This window comes from Melanerpes formicivorus, unplaced genomic scaffold (assembly GCF_026170545.1).
Source record: "Melanerpes formicivorus ecotype bairdi unplaced genomic scaffold, bMelFor1.0.p_v2 SCAF_19, whole genome shotgun sequence".
NCBI classification, from domain to species: domain Eukaryota; kingdom Metazoa; phylum Chordata; class Aves; order Piciformes; family Picidae; genus Melanerpes; species Melanerpes formicivorus.
This window is the reverse complement of record NW_027142371.1, coordinates 464,572-484,017: the sequence shown is the minus strand read 5'-3', so window position 1 is coordinate 484,017 and position 19,446 is coordinate 464,572. Positions and strand designations below refer to the sequence as shown.

General features: G+C 59.7%; 1 protein-coding gene across 1 annotated transcript; it reads left to right on the top strand.

Moving 5' to 3' along the window:
• Positions 1 to 1,977: 1,977 nt before the first annotated feature.
• Positions 1,978 to 19,231, top strand: SNTA1 (syntrophin alpha 1). Its single transcript, XM_068149743.1, has 8 exons — positions 1,978 to 2,280; positions 4,730 to 4,915; positions 16,102 to 16,300; positions 16,409 to 16,616; positions 16,686 to 16,816; positions 17,605 to 17,801; positions 17,881 to 18,068; positions 18,359 to 19,231. Exons 1-8 carry the CDS (start codon positions 2,019 to 2,021, stop codon positions 18,449 to 18,451), a joined length of 1,464 nt encoding a protein of 487 aa, XP_068005844.1. The 5' UTR covers positions 1,978 to 2,018; the 3' UTR covers positions 18,452 to 19,231.
• The last annotated feature ends 215 nt before the right edge of the window (positions 19,232 to 19,446 follow it).

Genomic DNA, 19,446 nt, shown 5'->3' with positions numbered 1-19,446 from the left:
GGGTCTGGGTGGGCAGGAGTGTGGGTGTGGGGTGCTTGACGAGATCCCTAAGCATCCTGCCCAGCCCTGCAGCTCATGGATTGGTATGTGTTGGAAGTGACCTTCAAAGGTCATCCAGTCCATCCCTCCTGCAGCCAGCAGGGACATCTGCAACCAGAGCAGGTTGCTCAGAGACCCAAACAGCCTCGCCTGGGATGGTGCCAGGCTTGGGACATCTCCCACCTCTCTGGGCAATCTGGGACAGGGTCTTACCACCCCCAGTGTCAAACATTTCTCCATTCTCTCCAGTCTGAATCTCTCTTCTAGTATCAAACCATCACTCCTTGTCCTGTCACAACAGGCCCTGCTCAAAATTCTGTCCCTAGCTTTCTGATCAGCCCTTTAAGCACTGCAAGACCACCAGAAGGTCTCCCTGGAGCCTTCACTTTTACAGGTTGAACAGCCCCAACTCTCCCAGTCTGGCCTCACAGCGGAGGGCTTCCAGCCCTCCCAGCAGTGCTGTGGCCTTCGCTAGCCCTGCTCTAACAGCTCCATGCCTGTGCTGAGGACTCCAGAGCTGCCCCAGCACTGCAGGTGGGGGTCTCAGCATAGCACAGCAGAGGGGCAGGATCCCCTCCCTGCCCCTGCTGCCCACACTGCTGGGGATCAGCTCAGGACATGGCTGGCTCTGGGCTGTGAGCTCACAGTGCCAGCTCATCTCCAGCTTTTCACCCCCCAGCATCCCAAATCCTTCTCCACAGGGCTGCTCTCCAGCCCCTTCAGCCTGCTGCTCTTGCTGAGCAGCCAGATGCTGCTGCTACTGGGTACCCCACTGTGGGGGTGGGGTACAGGTGAGGGGGCTGAGTCAAATGCCCCCTTCCCAGCTCCTGTTGCTCTTCCCACCACATAACCCAACATGGGACCCCTGTCACAACCTGGGCCAGACCCAGGACAAAAACCAGAGCACTGGGATCCTGGGCCCCTGCTTGTGCCCTGTCTTGGGACCGAGTGGGAGGGCTGGGAGGCCACATTCATCCCGGTGCCCTATCCTGAGCTGGAATGAGGAGCAGCAGGGAGTACTGCTTACCTCCCAGCATCACATCCCAGGCTGGTGCGGGGAACAATGGGGAGCCGTGTCCCTCCTGATGCCCCGTCCAGGGCCAGAGTGGGGGGCACTGGGGAGCCAAGTCCCTCTCAGTGCCCTGTCCCAGGACGGAATGGGGAGTGCCCAGCTGATTCTGTCCCAGCGGGGGTGGCGCGGAGTGGGGCGGTGAGTGCTGTCGGGGCGGTGCAGAGTGGGGTAGTGCGAAGGGGCGCGGTGGGAGCTGCCGAGTCGGTGCGGAGCGGGACGGTGCGGAGTGGGGCGGCGGGATTTGCCGGGGCAGTGCGGATCGGAGCGGGACAGTGGGAGCTGCCGGCGCGGTGCGGAGCGGGGCGGTGCGGAGCGGGACAGTAGGAGCTGCCGGGGCGGTGCGGAGCGGGGCGGTGCGGAGCGGGACAGTAGGAGCTGCCGGGGCGGTGCGGGGCGGGACGGTGGGAGCTGTCGGGGCGGTGCGGAGCGGGGCGGTGCGGAGTGGGACAGTAGGAGCTGCCGGGGCGGTGCGGGGCGGGACGGTGGGAGCTGTCGGGGCGGTGCGGGGCGGGACGGTGCGGAGTGGGACAGTAGGAGCTGCCGGGGCGGTGCGGGGCGGGACGGTGGGAGCTGTCGGGGCGGTGCGGAGTGGGACAGTAGGAGCTGCCGGGGCGGTGCGGGGCGGGACGGTGGGAGCTGTCGGGGCGGTGCGGAGCGGGGCGGTGCGGAGCGGGGCGGTGCGGAGCGGGACAGTAGGAGCTGCCGGGGCGGTGCGGGGCGGGACGGTGCGGAGTGGGACAGTAGGAGCTGCCGGGGCGGTGCGGGGCGGGACGGTGCGGAGTGGGACAGTAGGAGCTGCCGGGGCGGTGCGGGGCGGGACGGTGGGCGCTGTCGGGGCGGTGCGGAGCGGGGCGGTGCGCGGAGGGGCGCGTAGGGAGCGGCGGGGGCGGCGCGGCAGGCGCGGAAGATGGCGGCGGGCAGGCGCGCCCCGCGCAGCGGGCTGCTGGAGCTGCGCGGCCCCGGCGGGCAATGGCTCCGCGTCCTGCTCACTCTGGCCGAAGACGTGCTGGGGGTGAGCCCAGCTGATAGCCCCGGTCCCGGGGAGGCCCCGGCGGCGCAGCTGAACGGCGGCGAACCGGGCTCCGCCGTGCCCGAGGCGCTCGCCAACATCAGGCGCACCGTGCGGGTGGTGAAGCAGGACGTTGGGGGGCTCGGCATCAGCATCAAAGGTGAGGGGGGAGCGGGAGAGTGGTTTCTGGCGCCAGGGAAAGGCACAGGGCACCGGAACCTGTTGCTTCCCTTTCCAGCAGCTCGCTGGAAGAAAGGGGAGCTGGGCTGGGGCAGGGGCTGGGGTCGGCGTTGGGATTGGGTTGCGGTCTTCACACCCCATGCACTGCCCGGGATCAGCCCTTGGGCAGGAAGGGGAAGGGGACACGTGGCAGTGACGGGACCCGAAACGTCCTCAGCCCACGGACGGAGCGGTGCTTTGGGGCGCAGCCGTGAGCCGGCAGTCCCCGTCCGCCGTGCCCTCGCCAGACTGGGGCTCCCCGGCGTTTGGGAGCTGGAGGGGGCTCCCACTGCCCCTCTGCAGGCAGGGTAGGCTGCTGTCCCTTGATGGAGGCACGGGGCACCGGGTTACGCAAAAGCTGCCCTTTCGCAGCCAGCGAGAGGGCACAGCCGGCATGTCCTTGTCCCTGTCGTGCCCCTGTGCTGAGGAATGTCCCTTTCAAACTGTCAGCGAAGCGAAGAAAGCGGTTAGAGCCCTCCAGGCACTGTTAAAACAACACCTCCAGCTTGGAGATGCCTGCTCTGGGAGAGCTGGGCAGCGGGAAGGCTCCCGTGGTACATTCCGTGTTTGCCCTCCTGACTTTGCCCTCTCACTGGCTCGGCCGGGCTGCAGGCTGGAAAGTTGGTGGGGCAGGGACAGCACTTCTGCTGCCTTGGCGTTTCACGTGGCTCTGAGCGTGAAAGGAGGGTGGAGTGGGCAGCGAGCGGGCAGCGAGTGGGCAGGCAGAGGGCTGTCAGGGTGCCTGGGCGAGGGCTCCTGACCCCGTGTGCGGCAGGGCCAGCCGCGGGCTCAGCGGTGGCTCTCCCGTCCTGACGTGGCTCAGCCCAGCTCCGAGGGTCTGTGACGCAGCCGCTAGCTCCCTCTGGACCTGGCAGGGGTTTGCCATGTGGGTGTCTGAGTGCTGGGGCTGGATGGAAAATGCCCCGCTGGTGGTGTTCGTGGGGTGCCCGAGCCTGCCAGCCCTTCCTTTTGGGAAGCATAAAACCCTTTTGGTATTAACCCATTGGCTGCCAAGTTATTGAGAGCTCTCTGGCTCTCCCAGGGAGGGAAAAACGTTACTTGTTTGAGCCAAAACTTTGGTTTTGCAGTGACACATGTGGAAACCAAGTGTTTGTCACCTAAAACGGGAACAAGAAGCTGTTGAGGGCGGTGGGGCAGCCCTGCCGGTGCCCCTGCCACTGCCAGGGAGGGCATCACCCTTCCTCACTCGGGATGCTTTAGGGTTAAGAAGTGTGCCAGCTGTGTTTCACCCAGTGACACTTCACCATAAACTGGGCTGTGGATGAGGTGGGACGTGGGGAGGTCCTGGCTGCTGAAGCTGCTGGGCTGGCCTAGCCCTGACTGGCAGGACAGTAGGAGCTGTGCAAGATCCTGTCTGGCAGAGGCTCCTGTCCCTGGCACAGCTCTTGGTGCTGGCAGCCCAGGCGAGGAGCTGCTGCTCTAAGGACAGGCTGAGCAGCTCGGAGCAGCCCCCACGGGGGGGCCTCTGACAGCTGATAACCGGAGCCCTCCGAGGGGCCTGGCAGGCGGCTGAGCAAGGAAATGCCTGTGGCACTGGCTGGGAGCAGCCCTGGGGCTGGTGGTGACAACAGCCTGGGCTCAGCATCTCCTTTTGGGATGAGAGGTCATCGCTGGAGGCTTCTCAGGACAGGCTGTCCTGGGGCGTAGGGCACGTTGGTGGCTGCCAATCCCTGGCTGCTGTGCCCAGGCTGGGGCTTGGCAGGAGCTGCTGAGCTCCTGCTCCCTGGCATGGTGGCAGCAGCAGCAGCAATGCTGCTCAGATCTCCCTGCAGGTTCAAAAGTTAACTTGCAAACTGATCTCTTCCAGCCGCGGGGAGGTTTGAAAGGCATCCTTTTAGACTGGAGAACAGGGAGCAGCAGGTCAAGAGGGGCTACTGTGCCAAGAGAAGCAGAGAGCCAGATTGGTTCCCTTCTCCCTGGCTCTTTTGCCTCTCCAAAACCACTCAGCTGTCTTATCTGTTTAGATCATGGAGTCCTTGGAGAGGGCATGGTGGCTCAGCACACACGATTTAGTAGTGCAAATAAAGACGTGCTCTCCTGCCAGCAGGGATGGGATGAGGGCCACCCTCACTCTGTGAGGAAATCTGCCATTTGGCAGGGGGGTATGGGAGCAAAAACAGAGCTGTAGAATGTTATGGGGTGGAAGGGAGACCTTTATGGGTCAAGTCATCTTCACCTGCTGTAAAGCCTCAGGGTATTTTGGCTGCTCTTGGTTGCTACAGGGCATGCTGTGGGCATCTGAGGAGATGGGACGGGGCCAAACGCTCAGCCACGCTGGGGCCAACTGGTAGCCAAGCAATCCCCCTCCCCACCCGCTCCTCAGTGCTCTCCCAGCAGCCATGACCGCTTCCTCTCTCTTCCCTTCCAAGGTGGCAGGGAGAACAAAATGCCCATCTTGATCTCCAAGATATTCAAGGGGCTGGCAGCAGATCAGACCGAGGCGCTCTACGTGGGGGACGCCATCCTCGCCGTCAACGGCACCGACCTCTCCGAGGCGACGCACGATGAGGCCGTGCAGGCCCTGAAGAAGACAGGCAAGGAGGTAGTCTTGGAAGGTAGGAGACAAGGTCCTGCAGCTGGGTCGGGGCAATCCCAAGCACTGCTATAGGCTGGGCAGGGACTGGCTTGAGAGGAGCCCTGAAGGGAAGGCCTTAGGGCTGCTGGGGGAGGAGATGCTCAAGAGGAGCCAGCAGTGAGCACTTGCAGCCCAGAGAGCCAAGCAGAGCCTGGGCTGCAGCAAGAGAAGTGTGGCCAGCAGGGCCAGGGAGGGGATTCTGCCCCTCTGATCCGCTCTGCTGAAACCACAGCTGGAGCTCTGGGTCCAGTTCTGAAGCCTCTGTGCCAGGAAGGATCTGGAGGTGCTGGAAGGTGTCCAGAGAAGGGCCACGAGGATGAGCAGAGGGCTGGAGCTGTTCTGCTATGAGCACAGACTGAGGGAGTTGGGGTTGTGCAGTCTGGAGAAGAGAAGGCTCCCAGGAGATCTAATTGTGGCCTTCCAGGATCTGAAGGGGGCTCCAAGAAAGCTGGGGAGGGACTTTTGAGGGTATCAGGGAGCGATAGGACTGGGGGGGATGGAGCAAAACTAGAAGTGGGGAGATTCAGCTTGAATGTTAGGAAGAAGTTGTTCCCCATGAGGTGGTGAGAGACTGGCACAGGTTGCCCAGGGAGGTGGTGGAAGCCTCATGCCTGGAGGTTTTGAAGGCCAGGCTGGATGTGGCTGTGAGCAACCTGCTGTAGTGTGAGGTGTCCCTGGCTATGGCAGGGGGATTGGAACTGGCTGATCCTTGAGGTCTTTTCCAACCCTGACAATTCTATGATCCTAAGAGGGACAAGAGGATGAGGCTCCTCCTGCTTCTAGGAGCTGATCCCTGTTTTTCCCAGTGATGTCCTGGAAGCGTGGGGATGGCACATCATCTGCATGCTGATTTGCATACTCTTTCAAATGGAAAACAGGATGTGCAGACTGGTTGATCTGCTCCTCTGAAGAGCTGGAGGTAACTGCTGGCATCTCCTTGTCTAGCTCTGGAGAGGGGGAGACCACACGTGTGCCGCTGCTCAATGCCCAGCGGCTCTGTCTCGCTGCGGGCAGGCAGCAGTGGGAGGTGTGGGGAGAGCTGATCTGGTTTGTGACACTTCTATTGTATAGAGTCCCCCTGAGGGCTGCAGTTCCTGGGGCAATGGAAAACTTACTCCTGCTCTCCCTGTGATTTGCTTTTAACCCCATGTCCTTGGCTAGTGTGGCTCTGCAGACTCATGCCAGCAGAAGTGGATACTTGTGTGGGCACCTTGCTGAGCACCTTTTTGTTTGCTGGGATGGATTTGGGGTAGGCTGCTGCGTGCAGGCAGGGGCAGCTCTGGAGTGAAGCCTTCCCATGGGATCCCCAGCAGCTGAACCCTAGCTGCAGCCCCCACAGGTCTGGCAGCTGAGCTTACAAGCATCTCAGAGATCCAACCTTCACCATCCTAGGGGAGATTGGAGCTGAGCCCTTGGGAATCACTTGTGGTGCTCCCAGCAGAAGAAGGACATCAAACTGTTGGAGTGGGTCCAGAGGAGGCCACAAAGATCATTGGAGGGCTGGAGAACCTACCCTATCATTGGAGGTGTTTAGGAGGAGACTTGATAGGGTGCTTGGTTGCATGGTTTAGTTGATTAGGTGGTGTTGGAGATAGGTTGGACACGATGATCTTGAAGGTCTCTTCCAACCTGGTCTGGTCTATTCCTATTCTATTCTATTCTATTCTATTCTATTCTATTCTATTCTATTCTATTCTATTCTATTCTATTCTATTCTATTCTATTCTATTCTATTCTATTCTATTCTAATGGGGACAGACTGGGAGAGTTGGGGCTGTTCAGCCTGGAGAAGAAAAGGTTCTGGGCAGACCTTAGAGCAGCCTTCCAGTACCCGAAGGGGGCTACAGGAGAGCTGGGGAGGGACTTTTGATGAGGGCTGGGAATGACAGGACAAGGGGCAATGGCTTTGAGCTGGGAGAGGGGAGACTGAGACTGGAGATTAGGATGACATTCTTTCCAGTGAGGGTGGGGAGATACTGGAGCAGGTTGCCCAGGGAGGTTGTGGAGGTGTTCAAGGCCAGGCTGGATGAAGCCTTGAGCAGCCTGGGCTAGTGGAAGGTGTTGCTGCCCATGGCAGGGGGGTTAGAACTGGATGATCTTTAAGGTCATTTCCAAGCCAAACCATTCCAGGATTGTATGAACCTATGTATGGACTCCCTCCTGGTACCTGGTGGTTGGTGTCTCCCATGCCTGCAGGGGCTGGCACACTGCAGGAGCCCTGGGGGCCCTGCTTGGGGAGTGGGTGAGGGCTGGGGGGTTGGGACTGTGGGAGCCCTGAGGGAGAGACCCCATTCTGCTGTTAACTTGCCAATCACATCTGCCCACGGGTGGGCAAACCCCTGAGCACCCAGGATTTGTCCCTCGGGACTGGACCCTTTCTCCTCTCACTACCAAGTAGCCCCTGGGGTGACCCAGTTTAACTGAGAGGTCTTGGCCCCAGGGAGACCCTTCCTGGTGTGGCTGTGGGGCTGCAAACCCCAAGGGAGGTTCGATGTGGGGGCAGCTCTCTGGCTCTGCCTGGACACAGCGGAGCTCTGTGTCTTCTGCTGCCGGCAGCTGCTGTGGCTCTTGCTGTCCTGCAAGGCCTTCCCCACCTTGTCTCAGCTCCAGATTTTTCAGTTTCAGCTTTGCTCAGCCCTTTCTGCTGTGGGTTCCTCCTCTCCTGGGAGCCACAGGACCACGGTTCAGCCAGAGGAATGTGCTGCTCTGCACAGCTGCTGGGAGCAGATAGCATTGTTGGTGGGGTGGTTTGTGTTTTATTGACCAGAGAGAAACACAAGAGCCTCTTTCTCTGGGAGGCTGTGAAATTCTTCCCTGGGGCTGTTGTTCTTGGACCACCCTCTCTCTGGTATTTTCTTTTTATCCTTTGCCTTGGCATGAGTTTCCTTTCTGCTAGAGCTCCTGCGGGAGCTGAAGATGAGCTGGAGATCAGCTGAAGATGAGCTGCCCTTCCTGCAGAGAACAGCCTCTCTCCTTCCACCACTTCCTCCTCCTCCTCCTTCCTCCTCCTCCTTCCTCCTCCTCCTTCTTCCTCCTCCTTCCTCCTCCTCCTTCCTCCTCCTCCTTCCTCCTCCTCCTTCCTCCTCCTCCTTCCTCCTCCTCCTCCCTCCTCCTCCTTCCTCCTCCTTCCTTCTTCTCCTTCCTCCTCTTTCCTTCTTCTCCTTCCTCCTCCTTCCTTCTTCTCCTTCCTCCTCCTTGCTTCTTCTCCTTCCTCCTCCTTCCTTCTTCTCCTTCCTCCTCCTTCCTTCTTCTCCTTCCTCCTCCTTCCTTCTTCTCCTTCCTCCTCCTTCCTTCTTCTCCTTCCTCCTCCTTCTTCTCCTTCCTCCTCCTTCCTTCTTCTCCTTCCTCCTCCTTCCTTCTTCTCCTTCCTCCTCCTTCCTTCTTCTCCTTCCTCCTCCTTCCTTCTTCTCCTTCCTCCTCCTTCCTTCTTCTCCTTCCTCCTCCTTCCTTCTTCTCCTTCCTCCTCCTTCCTTCTTCTCCTTCCTCCTCCTTCCTTCTTCTCCTTCCTCCTCCTTCCTTCTTCTCCTTCCTTCTCCTTCCTTCTTCTCCTTCCTCCTCCTTCCTTCTTCTCCTTCCTCCTCCTTCCTTCCCTATGCCCCTGGAGAGGCAGTTGCTGCCAGGTTGCCCTCCTGGGAGGCAGTTGCTGACAGGTTGCCCTCCTGGGAGGCAGCTGCAGGCTGTAGCAGGTACTGACTCCCAGCAGGTGCCCTTGGCCAGAGAACTGAGCTGGGCTTGCTCTCACCACAGCACTCCAGAGGCTTTGGGGTCAGTTTGTAGCTGGTGGTGCTCTGCTCCCACGGTGTGATGCTGCTCAGGGATGCTGCAGTCAAGAGCTGGAGCAGGGCAGGGATCTCTGCTGCTCATACAGTCGTGGACATGGGGTACAGCCATGATGCCATCTCCATCTCCTCCCAGTGCTGGGTTTGCTGGCATGGTGGTGACCCTGCCTGGGGATGGGATGTCCTCTGCCTTCTCTGTGACACTCTAGTGGATCTCTGGGAGCTGGCTAGCCAAGCACCCTGTCCTGGGGGTGGGGGGGTGGCAGGGCTATGGGGGCAGAGGGTAACCTTGGGGTGCCCAAAGAATGTTAAAGTGGAGGCTTCCCTGCTCTCTTCTGCTTGGGCTCACTCCAGAGCTTGCAGAGGAGGACCATAACACCTTTAACCTGATCTAGTTAAAGATGTCTGGGCTCACTGTGGGGTGGGGTTGGACAAGAAGACCCTGGAGGGTTCCTTCCAAGCCTATGCATTCTGTGGTTCTATGGGGAGGTGGTTTCTGGTCCCCATGTACTGTCATATGTGATTGTGACTTGCCTTGGGGTTGCCCTGTACCACAGCTGAGGAGTCTGGCACAGGAGTTTTTTGTGTCTGTTGGCTGCCTCACTCCTCCTGGAAGTGTCCTGAGTTTAGGAGCTTTTAGGGCAGTTTTCAAGCAGTGTCACAGCAGGTGGAATCATGGAATCAGCCAGGTTGGAAAAGACCTCAGAGATCACCAAGTCCAAGCTATCACTTAGTACCTAACACCTCCTGACAACTAAACCATGGCTCCAAGGGACACATCCAATCCTTTCCTGACTACCTTCAGGGACAGTAACTCCACCACCTCCCTGGGCAGCACATTCCAATGGCCAATTACTCTTTCTGGGAAGAGTAACTCACTCCAACCTCACTTTCTGTGAAGAGTAACTCATCCAACCTCACTTAGAATGGTTCCAGGCTTGGGACCTCCAGCACCTCTCTGGCCAACCCGCTCCAGTCTCTCACCACCTGCAGTGTCAAACATTTCTTCCTTCTGTCTACTCCAAATCTCCCTCTTCTAGTTTCAAACCATCACCCCTTGTCCTGTCACCAGCTCAAAAGTCTTTCCCCAGCTCTCTGATCAGCCCCCTCATGCACTGAAGGGCCACCAGAAGGTCTCCCTGGAGCCCTCTCCTCTCCAGACTGAATAAGGAGAAAAAGGGGGGGGGGGGGGGGGGAATTAATAATAAAACTACCAAGGTAACAGGCATAGGCAAGCTTGCAGTGCTGCAGGCTGGGGTCAGAGTGGCTGAGAGCAGCCAGGCAGAAAGGGACCTGGGGGTACTGGTTGATGGTAGGCTGAATATGAGCCTGCAGTGTGCCCAGGTGGCCAAGAAGGCCAAGGGCATCCTGGCCTGCATCAGGAAGAGTGTGGCCAGCAGGAGCAGGGAAGTCATTGTGCCCTGTGCTCAGCACTGGTTAGGCCACACCTTGAGTCCTGTGTCCAGTTCTGGGCTCCTCAATTTAAGAAGGACATTGAGACACTTGAAGGTGTCCAGAGAAGGGTAATGAGGCTGGGGAGGGGTCTGGAGCACAGCCCTGTGAGGAGAGGCTGAGGGAGCTGGGGTTGTTTAGCCTGGAGAAGAGGAGGCTCAGGGGAGACCTTCTTGCTCTCTGCAACTCCCTGAAGGGAGGTTGTAGACAGGTGGGGGTTGGTCTCTTCTCCCAGGCACCCAGCACCAGAACAAGAGGACACAGTCTCAAGCTGTGCCAGGGGAGGTTTAGGCTGCATGTTAGGAAGAAGTTCTTCCCAGCAGGAGAGATTGGCCATTGGAATGTGCTGCCCAGGGAGGTGGTGAAGTCACCATCCCTGGAGGTGTTTAAAAAGAGACTGGATGAGGCACTTGGTGTCATGGTCTAGTTGATTAGATGGTGTTGGGTGATAGGTTGGACACAATGATCTCAAAGGTCTCTTCCAACCTGGTTAATTCCCTTCCCTTCCCTTCCCTTCCCTTCCCTTCCCTTCCCTTCCCTTCCCTTCCCTTCCCTTCCCTTCCCTTCCCTTCCCTTCCCTTCCCTTCCCTTCCCTTCCCTTCCCTTCCCTTCCCTTCCCTTCCCTTCCCTTCCCTTCCCTTCCCTTCCCTTCCCTTCCCTTCCCTTCCCTTCCCTTCCCTTCCCTTCCCTTCCCTTCCCTTCCCTTCCCTTCCCTTCCCTTCCCTGGGCAGTGAGCTGTGCTGAGGCTCTGCAGTGCTGCATTTCAAAGTGAGTCTCAGCGGTGGCTCCGAGTGCCAGATCTCACCCCGGGCTGCTCAGCCCTGGCTCTGCCTCCTGGGTGTCATTGCTGGCTGGGTGTGAGGACATGCAGATACCTCTCAGCATGTCCTGCCAAGAGGGTTTTTTTCACTGCTCCCTTGGCATCTGCAGGAGGAGCTTCCCTGTGTTTATCTTACATTGTTATTTTGGGGAGAGCTGCTCTCCTTTACCTTATTCTTCCTTGTTTCTCCTTCTGCATTGCTTGGGTTCCAGAGACCTCCACGGCAGGGGAGGGGCTGAAAAACATCCTTCCAGCTGTGCTGGGAAGGGCTTTGGTGCCAGGAGTGGTTTTCCCAGAGAGGCCCCTGCACTGTATTGGCATGGGGGGAGATCTGGGAGCAGTGGGGAGGAGGAGCTGCATCTCACCTCGGTGGCAGCCTGGGGCTCCTGGGCCGCAGAGCAGCTCCTGGGCTGTTGTTTGCAGCTCTCCAGGACTCGCTCAGCCAAGTAATAGCTTGGAGGGTTGAAACTGAGGAAAGCTCAGGGGTGCTGGGAGAGCTTGGTGCTGGGGGTGCCTGTCTCTGGTGGGGTGATTGCCAGGCAGTCACAGAGGGTGGGGCTGGGCAAGGTGTGAAATGTGGAATAGCCACAAACTGTAGGTGCCCCTGGGGTGAGTAACACCCAGGGAGGAGTGGAAGGGGGTGCTCAGTGGAGGTGGGTGATGGCAGCTGGGATTTGTGTGGCTGCCCATTGCTTCAGGGCTCAGAAGGGCTTCAGGACAGCAAGCCCTGAGGTGGCCTCCAGTGCATGAGCAGCTTTGGCCACAGTGATGCTCTTTGTGCTTTGGTGGTTTAAGTTGGTAACGAACCCAAGCAGAAACAGAGGCTTTGGGCCTGCTCTGGGGATGGTGCAGAGAGGTGGTGAGGGGCCACATCCTCACACCTCTTCCACACCTTGCTGTCCTGAAGCTTTGCTTTCCCTGAGGAGTTTTCTGGGGGTGTTTCTCATGATCATGTTGTCCCATGGTCTCCCTGATGGCCCATGGGTCACCCCTGGCCATGCAGCACTGGGGACTATTTGACAGAGAGCTGGAGCGTGGCATGTGGCACTGAGTGCTGGGACAGGAGCCTGGGCCAAGAGGGGCAGTGATGGCATCTCCACCCTACAGCATCCCATGGCATCTTCCTCCCTGTGGTAGCAGGACTTGAGCTGAGGCAGCTGGGACCAGCAGCAGCTGCACTGTTTGTGCTGGGAGCCAGGGGCATCCCTGGGTGGGATGCTGGATGGGGTGGCTGTTGGCAGTCCCTGTGCTGAGCGTTTTGGAAGCACAGCACAACATCAGCTGGAAGTTCCCAGGTTGTTTCAGTGCCTCTTTGGGATGTGTGACTGCTGACACACACCTTGGTTTGAAGTGTTCCATTTTGCACCATTAGTCCTGAGGGACACAGGAGCCACCTGGAGTAGCAGCTTCTTAAGACAGCACTAGATCCCCAGGCCCTGTCTAGAAATCTTTCTGATGTGCTGGCCAGCTGTAGTTGGACTTTTTCTTTTGTCTTGCTGTGCTGTGTAGATACTGCTGGAAAGCTCTTGGTGAGGGGAGCAGCAGGACCTATCCTGATCTCCAGGCTGAAGCAGGAGCATGCCAGCGCCAAGCTGGTGGCCCAAGCAATGGGGGGGGTGCTCTTGGGCCTCCTGCTGGGTGCCTGTATGGCTGTGGTGGTTCTGCTGGCTGGAGAAAGGTTTGTGGCTCCTCAGCAAAGCTTTCAGGAGCTTGGCTTTGGGTGGTGCTGAGCCAGGGGCATGTGTGTGGGGCAGGTCCTTGTGACTTGGGATCAAGGGTTCCGGAGCGTTTGGCTCAGGCTTGTTCTCCTTGCTTGGGAGGGGTGGGCTGGGGGAGAGTGAGGATCTGGGAGCCAGGGGTTTGTATGCTTTTGCCCCTTCCTGAACTGCTGAGGAGAAAAACCCCAACTGGAACACAAAGATGTGAGCAGGGCAGGCCTGGAGCCTTTGGCAGAATGTGTTCCTGCTGCCCTGCAGGGCTCAGGGCACACAGCAGGCTCTGAACGTGCTGCAAGCTTGGGAGCCCCTCTGCTGTGACCCCCCCTGCAGAGCCTGGCCACCAGCAGCTGCTCACACGTGGCCTCCCCAGAGAGTTCTGCTGTCCCCCCACAACCTGAGATAAAGCACTACTCAGAGCAGTTGAGGTCCTGTTTGACCCTTCTCCTCCATGCTGGAGGGGGGCAGTGGGATGAGTTGTCCTCCCCAGGAGCAGAGCTCCAGGACTCACTCAGCTATGGCTTTGGGAGCTGAGTGGATTAGCCCAGCAGGCCTCAAGAGGGCTGTTTGTTGGCTGGAGGGGGCTTGAAGTCAGCAGCTGTGTTTCTGCTGAGTGATTTTTGGAGGGTTCTGGCTAAGCAGGAGAAGGGCAACCAGCCTGGAGGCCCAGCACTGGGGGGTTAACTTGAAAACAAACAAATACATTCAAGAGTTGCACTTGAGAGATGATGAATAACGTGGTCTGAGATGGTTGAAAGAGATGGAGGCAGTGTACCAGGCACCACTACAGGTCAGGGCTTGAGCTGCAGGAAAGCTGTGCTGCAAAGAGGGACCTGGGAGTGCTGGTGGACAACAAGCTCAGTGTGAGCCAGCAGTGTTCTCTTGTGGCCAAAAGGCCAGTGGTATCCTGGCAAGCATTAAGAAGAGTGTGGCCAGCAGGTCGTGGGAGGTTCTCTTCCCCCTCTGCTCTGTCCTGGTGAGGCTGCATCTGGAGTCCTGGATCCAGTTCTGGACTCAACTCCGCAGTACAAGAGAGACAGAGGACTACTAATGGAGAGCCACAAGGATGCTGAGGGGCCTGGAACATCACTATGAGGAGTTTCCTGAGAGCCCTGGGGCTGCTGAGCCTGGAGAAAAGCAGCTTGAGAGGGGATCTGCTTAATGCTCAGCAAGAGCTAAAGAGTGGGGGGCAAGAGGATGGGGCCAGACTCTTCAGTGGTGCCCAGCAACCGGACACAAGAGGCACAAACTGGAACCCAAGAGGTTCCATCTGAACAGGAGGAGAAACTTTGGTGTGAGGGTGCTGGAGCCCTGGAGCAGGCTGCCCAGAGAGGTTGTGGAGTCTCCTTCCCTGCAGAGATTCCAAACCCACCTGGGCATTGTGCTCCTGGGCAAGCTGCTGTGGGTGCCCTGCTTTAGCAGGGGATTGGACTGGGTGATCCCCAGAGCTCCCTTCTGCCCCCAACCATGCTAGGATTCAGTGTAATTAATGAATCCACTCCATACCAGGTGAATCCCTGCAGTGAAGGGACTGGCAGAAGTTAATCCATGATAAATCCCATGCTGGGGTCACCAGAGGGGACAGCAGCTCCTGTGGGCTGGTGGCCCAGCCGCGGTGCACAGCTCCCTGGGGAGCACCACAGCCTCCAGCACATCCCTGCTCCCCTGCCAGCTTGGGACCCCTCCAGTGGGAACCCATCAGTGCTTTGTGAGCAGCCTTAAATCCTCCTTGAAGCCATGTGCCAGAGAGGCACAGGCTGGCAATTCTCTGTGCCCCATCCTGGGCCAGGCACGGCGCCATCAGGACGTGACTCCGCCACCGCACAGCTGATGGCAGTGACGTCTCTGCGTGCCCAGGGAGCCAGGGGCTGGCACAGGGAACACTGCTCAGGTTTCAGTGGCTGGGTGATATCTTTCTGGACTCCAGTCAGTGCCCAGGCACCAGGACAGTGGCAGGTCCCTGCTGCCAAGCTGAGTGACTCGGGGTGAAATCCATCCTGGCTCAGATGCCGGTGGGAGCGCAGCCACTATTTATAATGGGAAGCGCAGAGCACAAGGCTGGTGGCCCCATGCTACCTCCTTGGCCCCAGGGCCACCATGGGTTGTCATTTGTACCTGGATCCCACTCAAGCCAGGCAGCCTGGGATAGGATTTGGGGATTTAGAGGTTTTGGAGAGCTTGCAGTGAAGGGAAGATGGGGGTGGTGGGCAGGGAAAGGATGGGGGTGGTGGGCAGGGAAAGGATGGGGGTGGTAGGCTCTGCGTGCAGGCTCTCTCATGGCTGGAAAAAGGGCTTCTTCTGGCACCAAACCAGTCTGCTGTGGCTTTGTTGCAGGGATGGAGCTGCTCCACCAAGCAGCCATTTACAGGAGTTGGCTGCAAAGCCAAGCTCATGCACCCCCTTCTGCCCCCCGCAATGCTGGCTTGGACCTCGAGTGAGCCCAGTGGTGACAGTGGGGACGTGGTAGCAAGCATGTGTCTGTACCATGGTGCTTGCCCCAAGGCTTACCAAAGGGAAGCCCTTCCCTGGAGGCAGCAGTCGGTCCCATGCTGCATCTCCATGCCTGGCATCCCCCCCTGCTCAGCCAAGCTTTTTGGCCGCTGACGCTGACCTAATTTTCATGCCTGTAGCTGTGGGGCCCCATCAGCCCGCGGTGACTTTCATCTCCCCCTTCCTCTAAACCTCGGGAGCCAGCTCTGAGGGCTCTGGCTCCAGATCCAGACTTGCTGGGGACTGGAAGCTGAGCTCTCGTCGCTGGTTGCTAACTGCTGGGGCAGGGCGATGTGAGCTGCGAGCAGGCAGCCCGAGGCTGCTCCTGGGGCCGAGCCATGGTGGGAGGGCTGCTCTCCCAGCTGGCGGTGGGACTGGCTGTCCCAGCACGGCTTGGACTCTGTAATTTTGGCCTGGGACTCCTGCCCACTCCCCCACCCCTGCCTCCACGTGCTACCCTGGGGACCTGATCAGACGTGGATCTGGGTTAAAGGAAAGACGAAAGCTGGGAAAGGACATTTTTAGCCCTCCTGAGAGGCACCCTGAGCTGGGAGGCACCCTGAGCTGGGAGGCACCCTGAGCTGGGAGGCTGGAGCAGGGGCATGGGTGTCCTTCCCTTCCAGAGGGGTCCTGGAGATCCACTGCTGGCCCTGAGGAGATGCTAAGCCCACCTAGGTGTCAATATTACCCTTTGATATAGCACTGGCCACTAGTGCCATCCACTCCCCACACCCACAGGGGTGTGGCTCAGGGGACCTGCCGCACCCATGGGTGACAGCTCTGGGGAGGTAAGGGAGGTGGCACCTGCTTTGGTGCAGTGGCTTCTGGGAGGGGAGATGGGTGCTGGTGGGCAGGATGAGACCACCCTGGCCAGTGCCAAGCCCTCAGCTGGGTGCCGCCTTTCTTCCAGTGAAGTACATGAAGGAGATCTCTCCCTACTTCAAGAACTCCTCCACGGGGGCGACGGTCAGCTGGGACCCCTCGCCCACGGCCCTGCAGAAGCGGTCTTCTCCCTTGCTGCCCCCTCGGGAGCTGCGGGAGGGCAGGACCCTGCCCCTCAAGATGTGCTACGTGTCCCGCAAGTGCCTCCCCGCCGACCCGGAGCACAGGTCAGGGCGCGGTGCCGGGGCGGGGGTGGTGATGGCTCTGCGGGGGCCGCGGGGTGCCGAAGGCCGGCGGGGACCCAGCGGGGACCCAGCGGGGCCGTGTCCCTGCAGGTACCTGGAGGTGTGCTCGGCGGACGGGCGCGTCGCCCTCTTCCTGCGGGCGAAGGACGAGGCGACGGCGCAGTCGTGGCTCGGCGCCATCCAGGCCAACGCGGGCGCGCTGCTGCCTCGGGTGAAGGAGGAGCTGCGAGCCCAGCTGCCGGGTGCCAGCGGGGTGGCTGGAAGGGACATCAAGCATGTGGGCTGGCTGACCGAGCAGGTACTCCACGTCCCCCCAGCACCCCGTGCCGCCGTGCTCGCTGGTGGTCCTGACCCCGTCCCCTTGCAGCTCCCTAGCGCTGGCACCAGGAACCTCTTGGCCGTCCTGACCGAGAAGGAGCTGCTGCTGTACGGCAGCCTGCCGCAGACCCGCGACGCCCTGGGCAAGCCCACACACAACTACCCCCTCATTGCCACCAGGTAGGGGACGCTGGACCAGCACCCGCCTGCCCTGCATGAGAGGTGGGGTGGTGGCAGTGGCAGGAGCGGGGGAGGTCAGGGAAGACCTCCAGGGATGGTTACAGAGCCTTGAGGTGGTGACAGTGACTGGGGGTGGGGTGACAGGGGCTGGGGGCCAGAGCAGAGCGCCAGGGGTGTTGACGGGGTGGTAGCAGTGCCCAGGGGTGTGGAAGGGACTTGGGGTGGCCGTGTCCAGGTGTGTTGGCAGGGATTCAGGGTAGCACGCCAGTATAGTGGCAGTGACTGTGGATGATGATAGGGGCTGGAGACGAGGGCAGGCTGACAGCAGAAGTCTCAGTGGCAGCAGAGGCTTTTGAGATGGTGGTGGAGTCCAGAGGTGATGGCAGAGCAGGTTGTGGCACAGATGGGCATCATGATGGAGCCCCAGGTGCGGTGGTAGTGTCTGAGGGGGATGGCAGGAGCTGGGGATCTGGGCAAGAGCCCCAGTGAAGGTGACAGTGACTGGGGTGATGGCAGGGACTGGGGGCCAGAGCAGAGCCCCAGGGAGGATGGCAGAAGCTTTTGAGATGATGGCAGAATCCCAGGTCCGTGCCACCGACCGTCCAGGATCGGTGCCAGTGTCCCGGGGTCGGTGCCAGTCGTGGGTAGTTCCCGGGCGGGGGCACATCCGCGGTGCTGCAGCGCCCTCTGGCGGCCTCGTCGCGCAGCCTCAGGAGCGGGGCGCGTCGGGCCAGGGTGCGCAGATGGGAGCGGTGCTGAGCGGCGCTGATGGCAGTGCGGTGCCGCAGGCTGGTGCACTCGGGGCCGGCCAAAGGCTCCGCGCTGTACGAGGCGGAGCTGTCGTTCGCGCTGCGCAGCGGCAGCCGGCTGGGCGTGCAGAGCCACCTGTTCAGCCTGGAGAGCCCCCGCGACCTGGCGCTGTGGACGCGGCTGCTGGTGGACGGAACCCACGGAGCTGCTGAGCTGGTCCAGGAGGTCTCGACAGGTCAGTGGGGTTCTAGAGTGGAACCGGGTGGTGGGACACGGGGCCACTATCTCACCTCTGTCCCCACCCTTGTCCCCAGCTTGCACGTGGAAGGGGCAGGACTGCACTCTGTCCATCCACATCGACAAGGGCTTCACCATCTCCACCACCGAGCCCGGGCTCAGCAAGACCATCCTGCTCCAACAGCCTTTCGAGAAGCTCCAGATGTCCTCTGATGATGGCACCAAGATGCTCTACCTGGACTTCGGTGGCCCAGAGGGAGAGATTGTGAGTTGGCTTTACCCTCACCACCTCCCCTTCCCTGCTGAGTCCCACCGAGCCTGGGGGTAGAGGATGAGCAGAGTGCCCACCCAGTGCCCAGCACTCAACTCGCCTGGCATGAAGGGGTGAAGCACGGCCTGGCTGCACGCAGCCCCTGCAGTATGCAGCCCTTCCCAGGACCCCAGTAAGGCTGTGGTGATGTCTGGGGGGGGGCTCTGGGTGGTCTCTGCCCTCTCTGCTGACTGCTTCAGGAGCAGCCTCCCCATTGCAAACATCCCTCCGTTCCTTTCTTGCAGCAATTGGACCTTCACTCTTGCCCCAAAACCATCGTCTTCATCATCCACTCCTTCCTCTCGGCCAAGGTGACCCGGCTGGGGCTGCTGGCATGAAGAAGGAGCGGAGCACCGGGCAGAGCAGCCCCAGCCCCACCGATCTATGCACCTCCCTCCAGGCCATCCCAGCCGCAAGCCAGCCCAAGGAGCCCGGAGCCCATGCGGGGTCACACTGCCCCCTACCATGGAAAAGCACCATCCAGCTGGGACAAAACCCCACTCCAGGGCAACAGTGGGGTGAAATCCCTCTGGGATGGTAGCACCAGGACTTCTCTGGTTCCTCCTTCTGCTCCTTCCTCCAACCCCGACGCTTGGCGGTGGCTGGAGAAGCCGGGAGGGAGCCCGCGGAGGGTGACAGTGTGGTCCTCACCCCAGTGCCTTTGTGAGATGATATTTTCTGTACAAACCACAGCTTTCTATCAAGGGTTTATATTTATATCACCCAGTTCAACATGCTGGGGCTTGGACCCCCCCCTCAGGAGAGTCCCCAGGTCCTGCAGCACAAGGATGTGTTTGTGTGTCCCCTCCCTTCTGCCACCCCCAGACGGACAACCCCAAGGGCTGGAGGCTGAAGGCAGCTCCGTGGTGCTCGAGAGGTGCGAGCTGCAGATCAGCTCTGTTGGCCAAATTCTGTTTCTCTTCCAGCCTCTGCCACATCAGAAACCACTTTTCTGGGTCAGAGTTTGCTTTGTTTGGCTGACTCCTGGGTCACTTTGTTCCTTGGTTTAGGGGGAGGGTTGTCAAAGAGGCTGCGGGGAAACAACTTTGATGAAAGGAAAGATTCTGCATGAAAATAGCTATTTGGCGGGGGGGAGGGGGAGAGGGGAGTCAAATAAACATTGCAGAGCACAACCAACAGCAGCCAAGGTCTGTCTCCTGGTTTCTTTTGGAGAAGCAGAAGATCTCTTGGTGGGTGATGCCTGGGCAGTGCCTTGGGGTGTTTTCTGTTGGGAGAAGGAAGTGTTTTCCTTGGAGGCTGTGGGATGTTGCTGTGAGCTGGTGGAGTTGGTCTGAGAAGCATAGAATCAGAGAATTGTTAAGGTTGGAAGGGA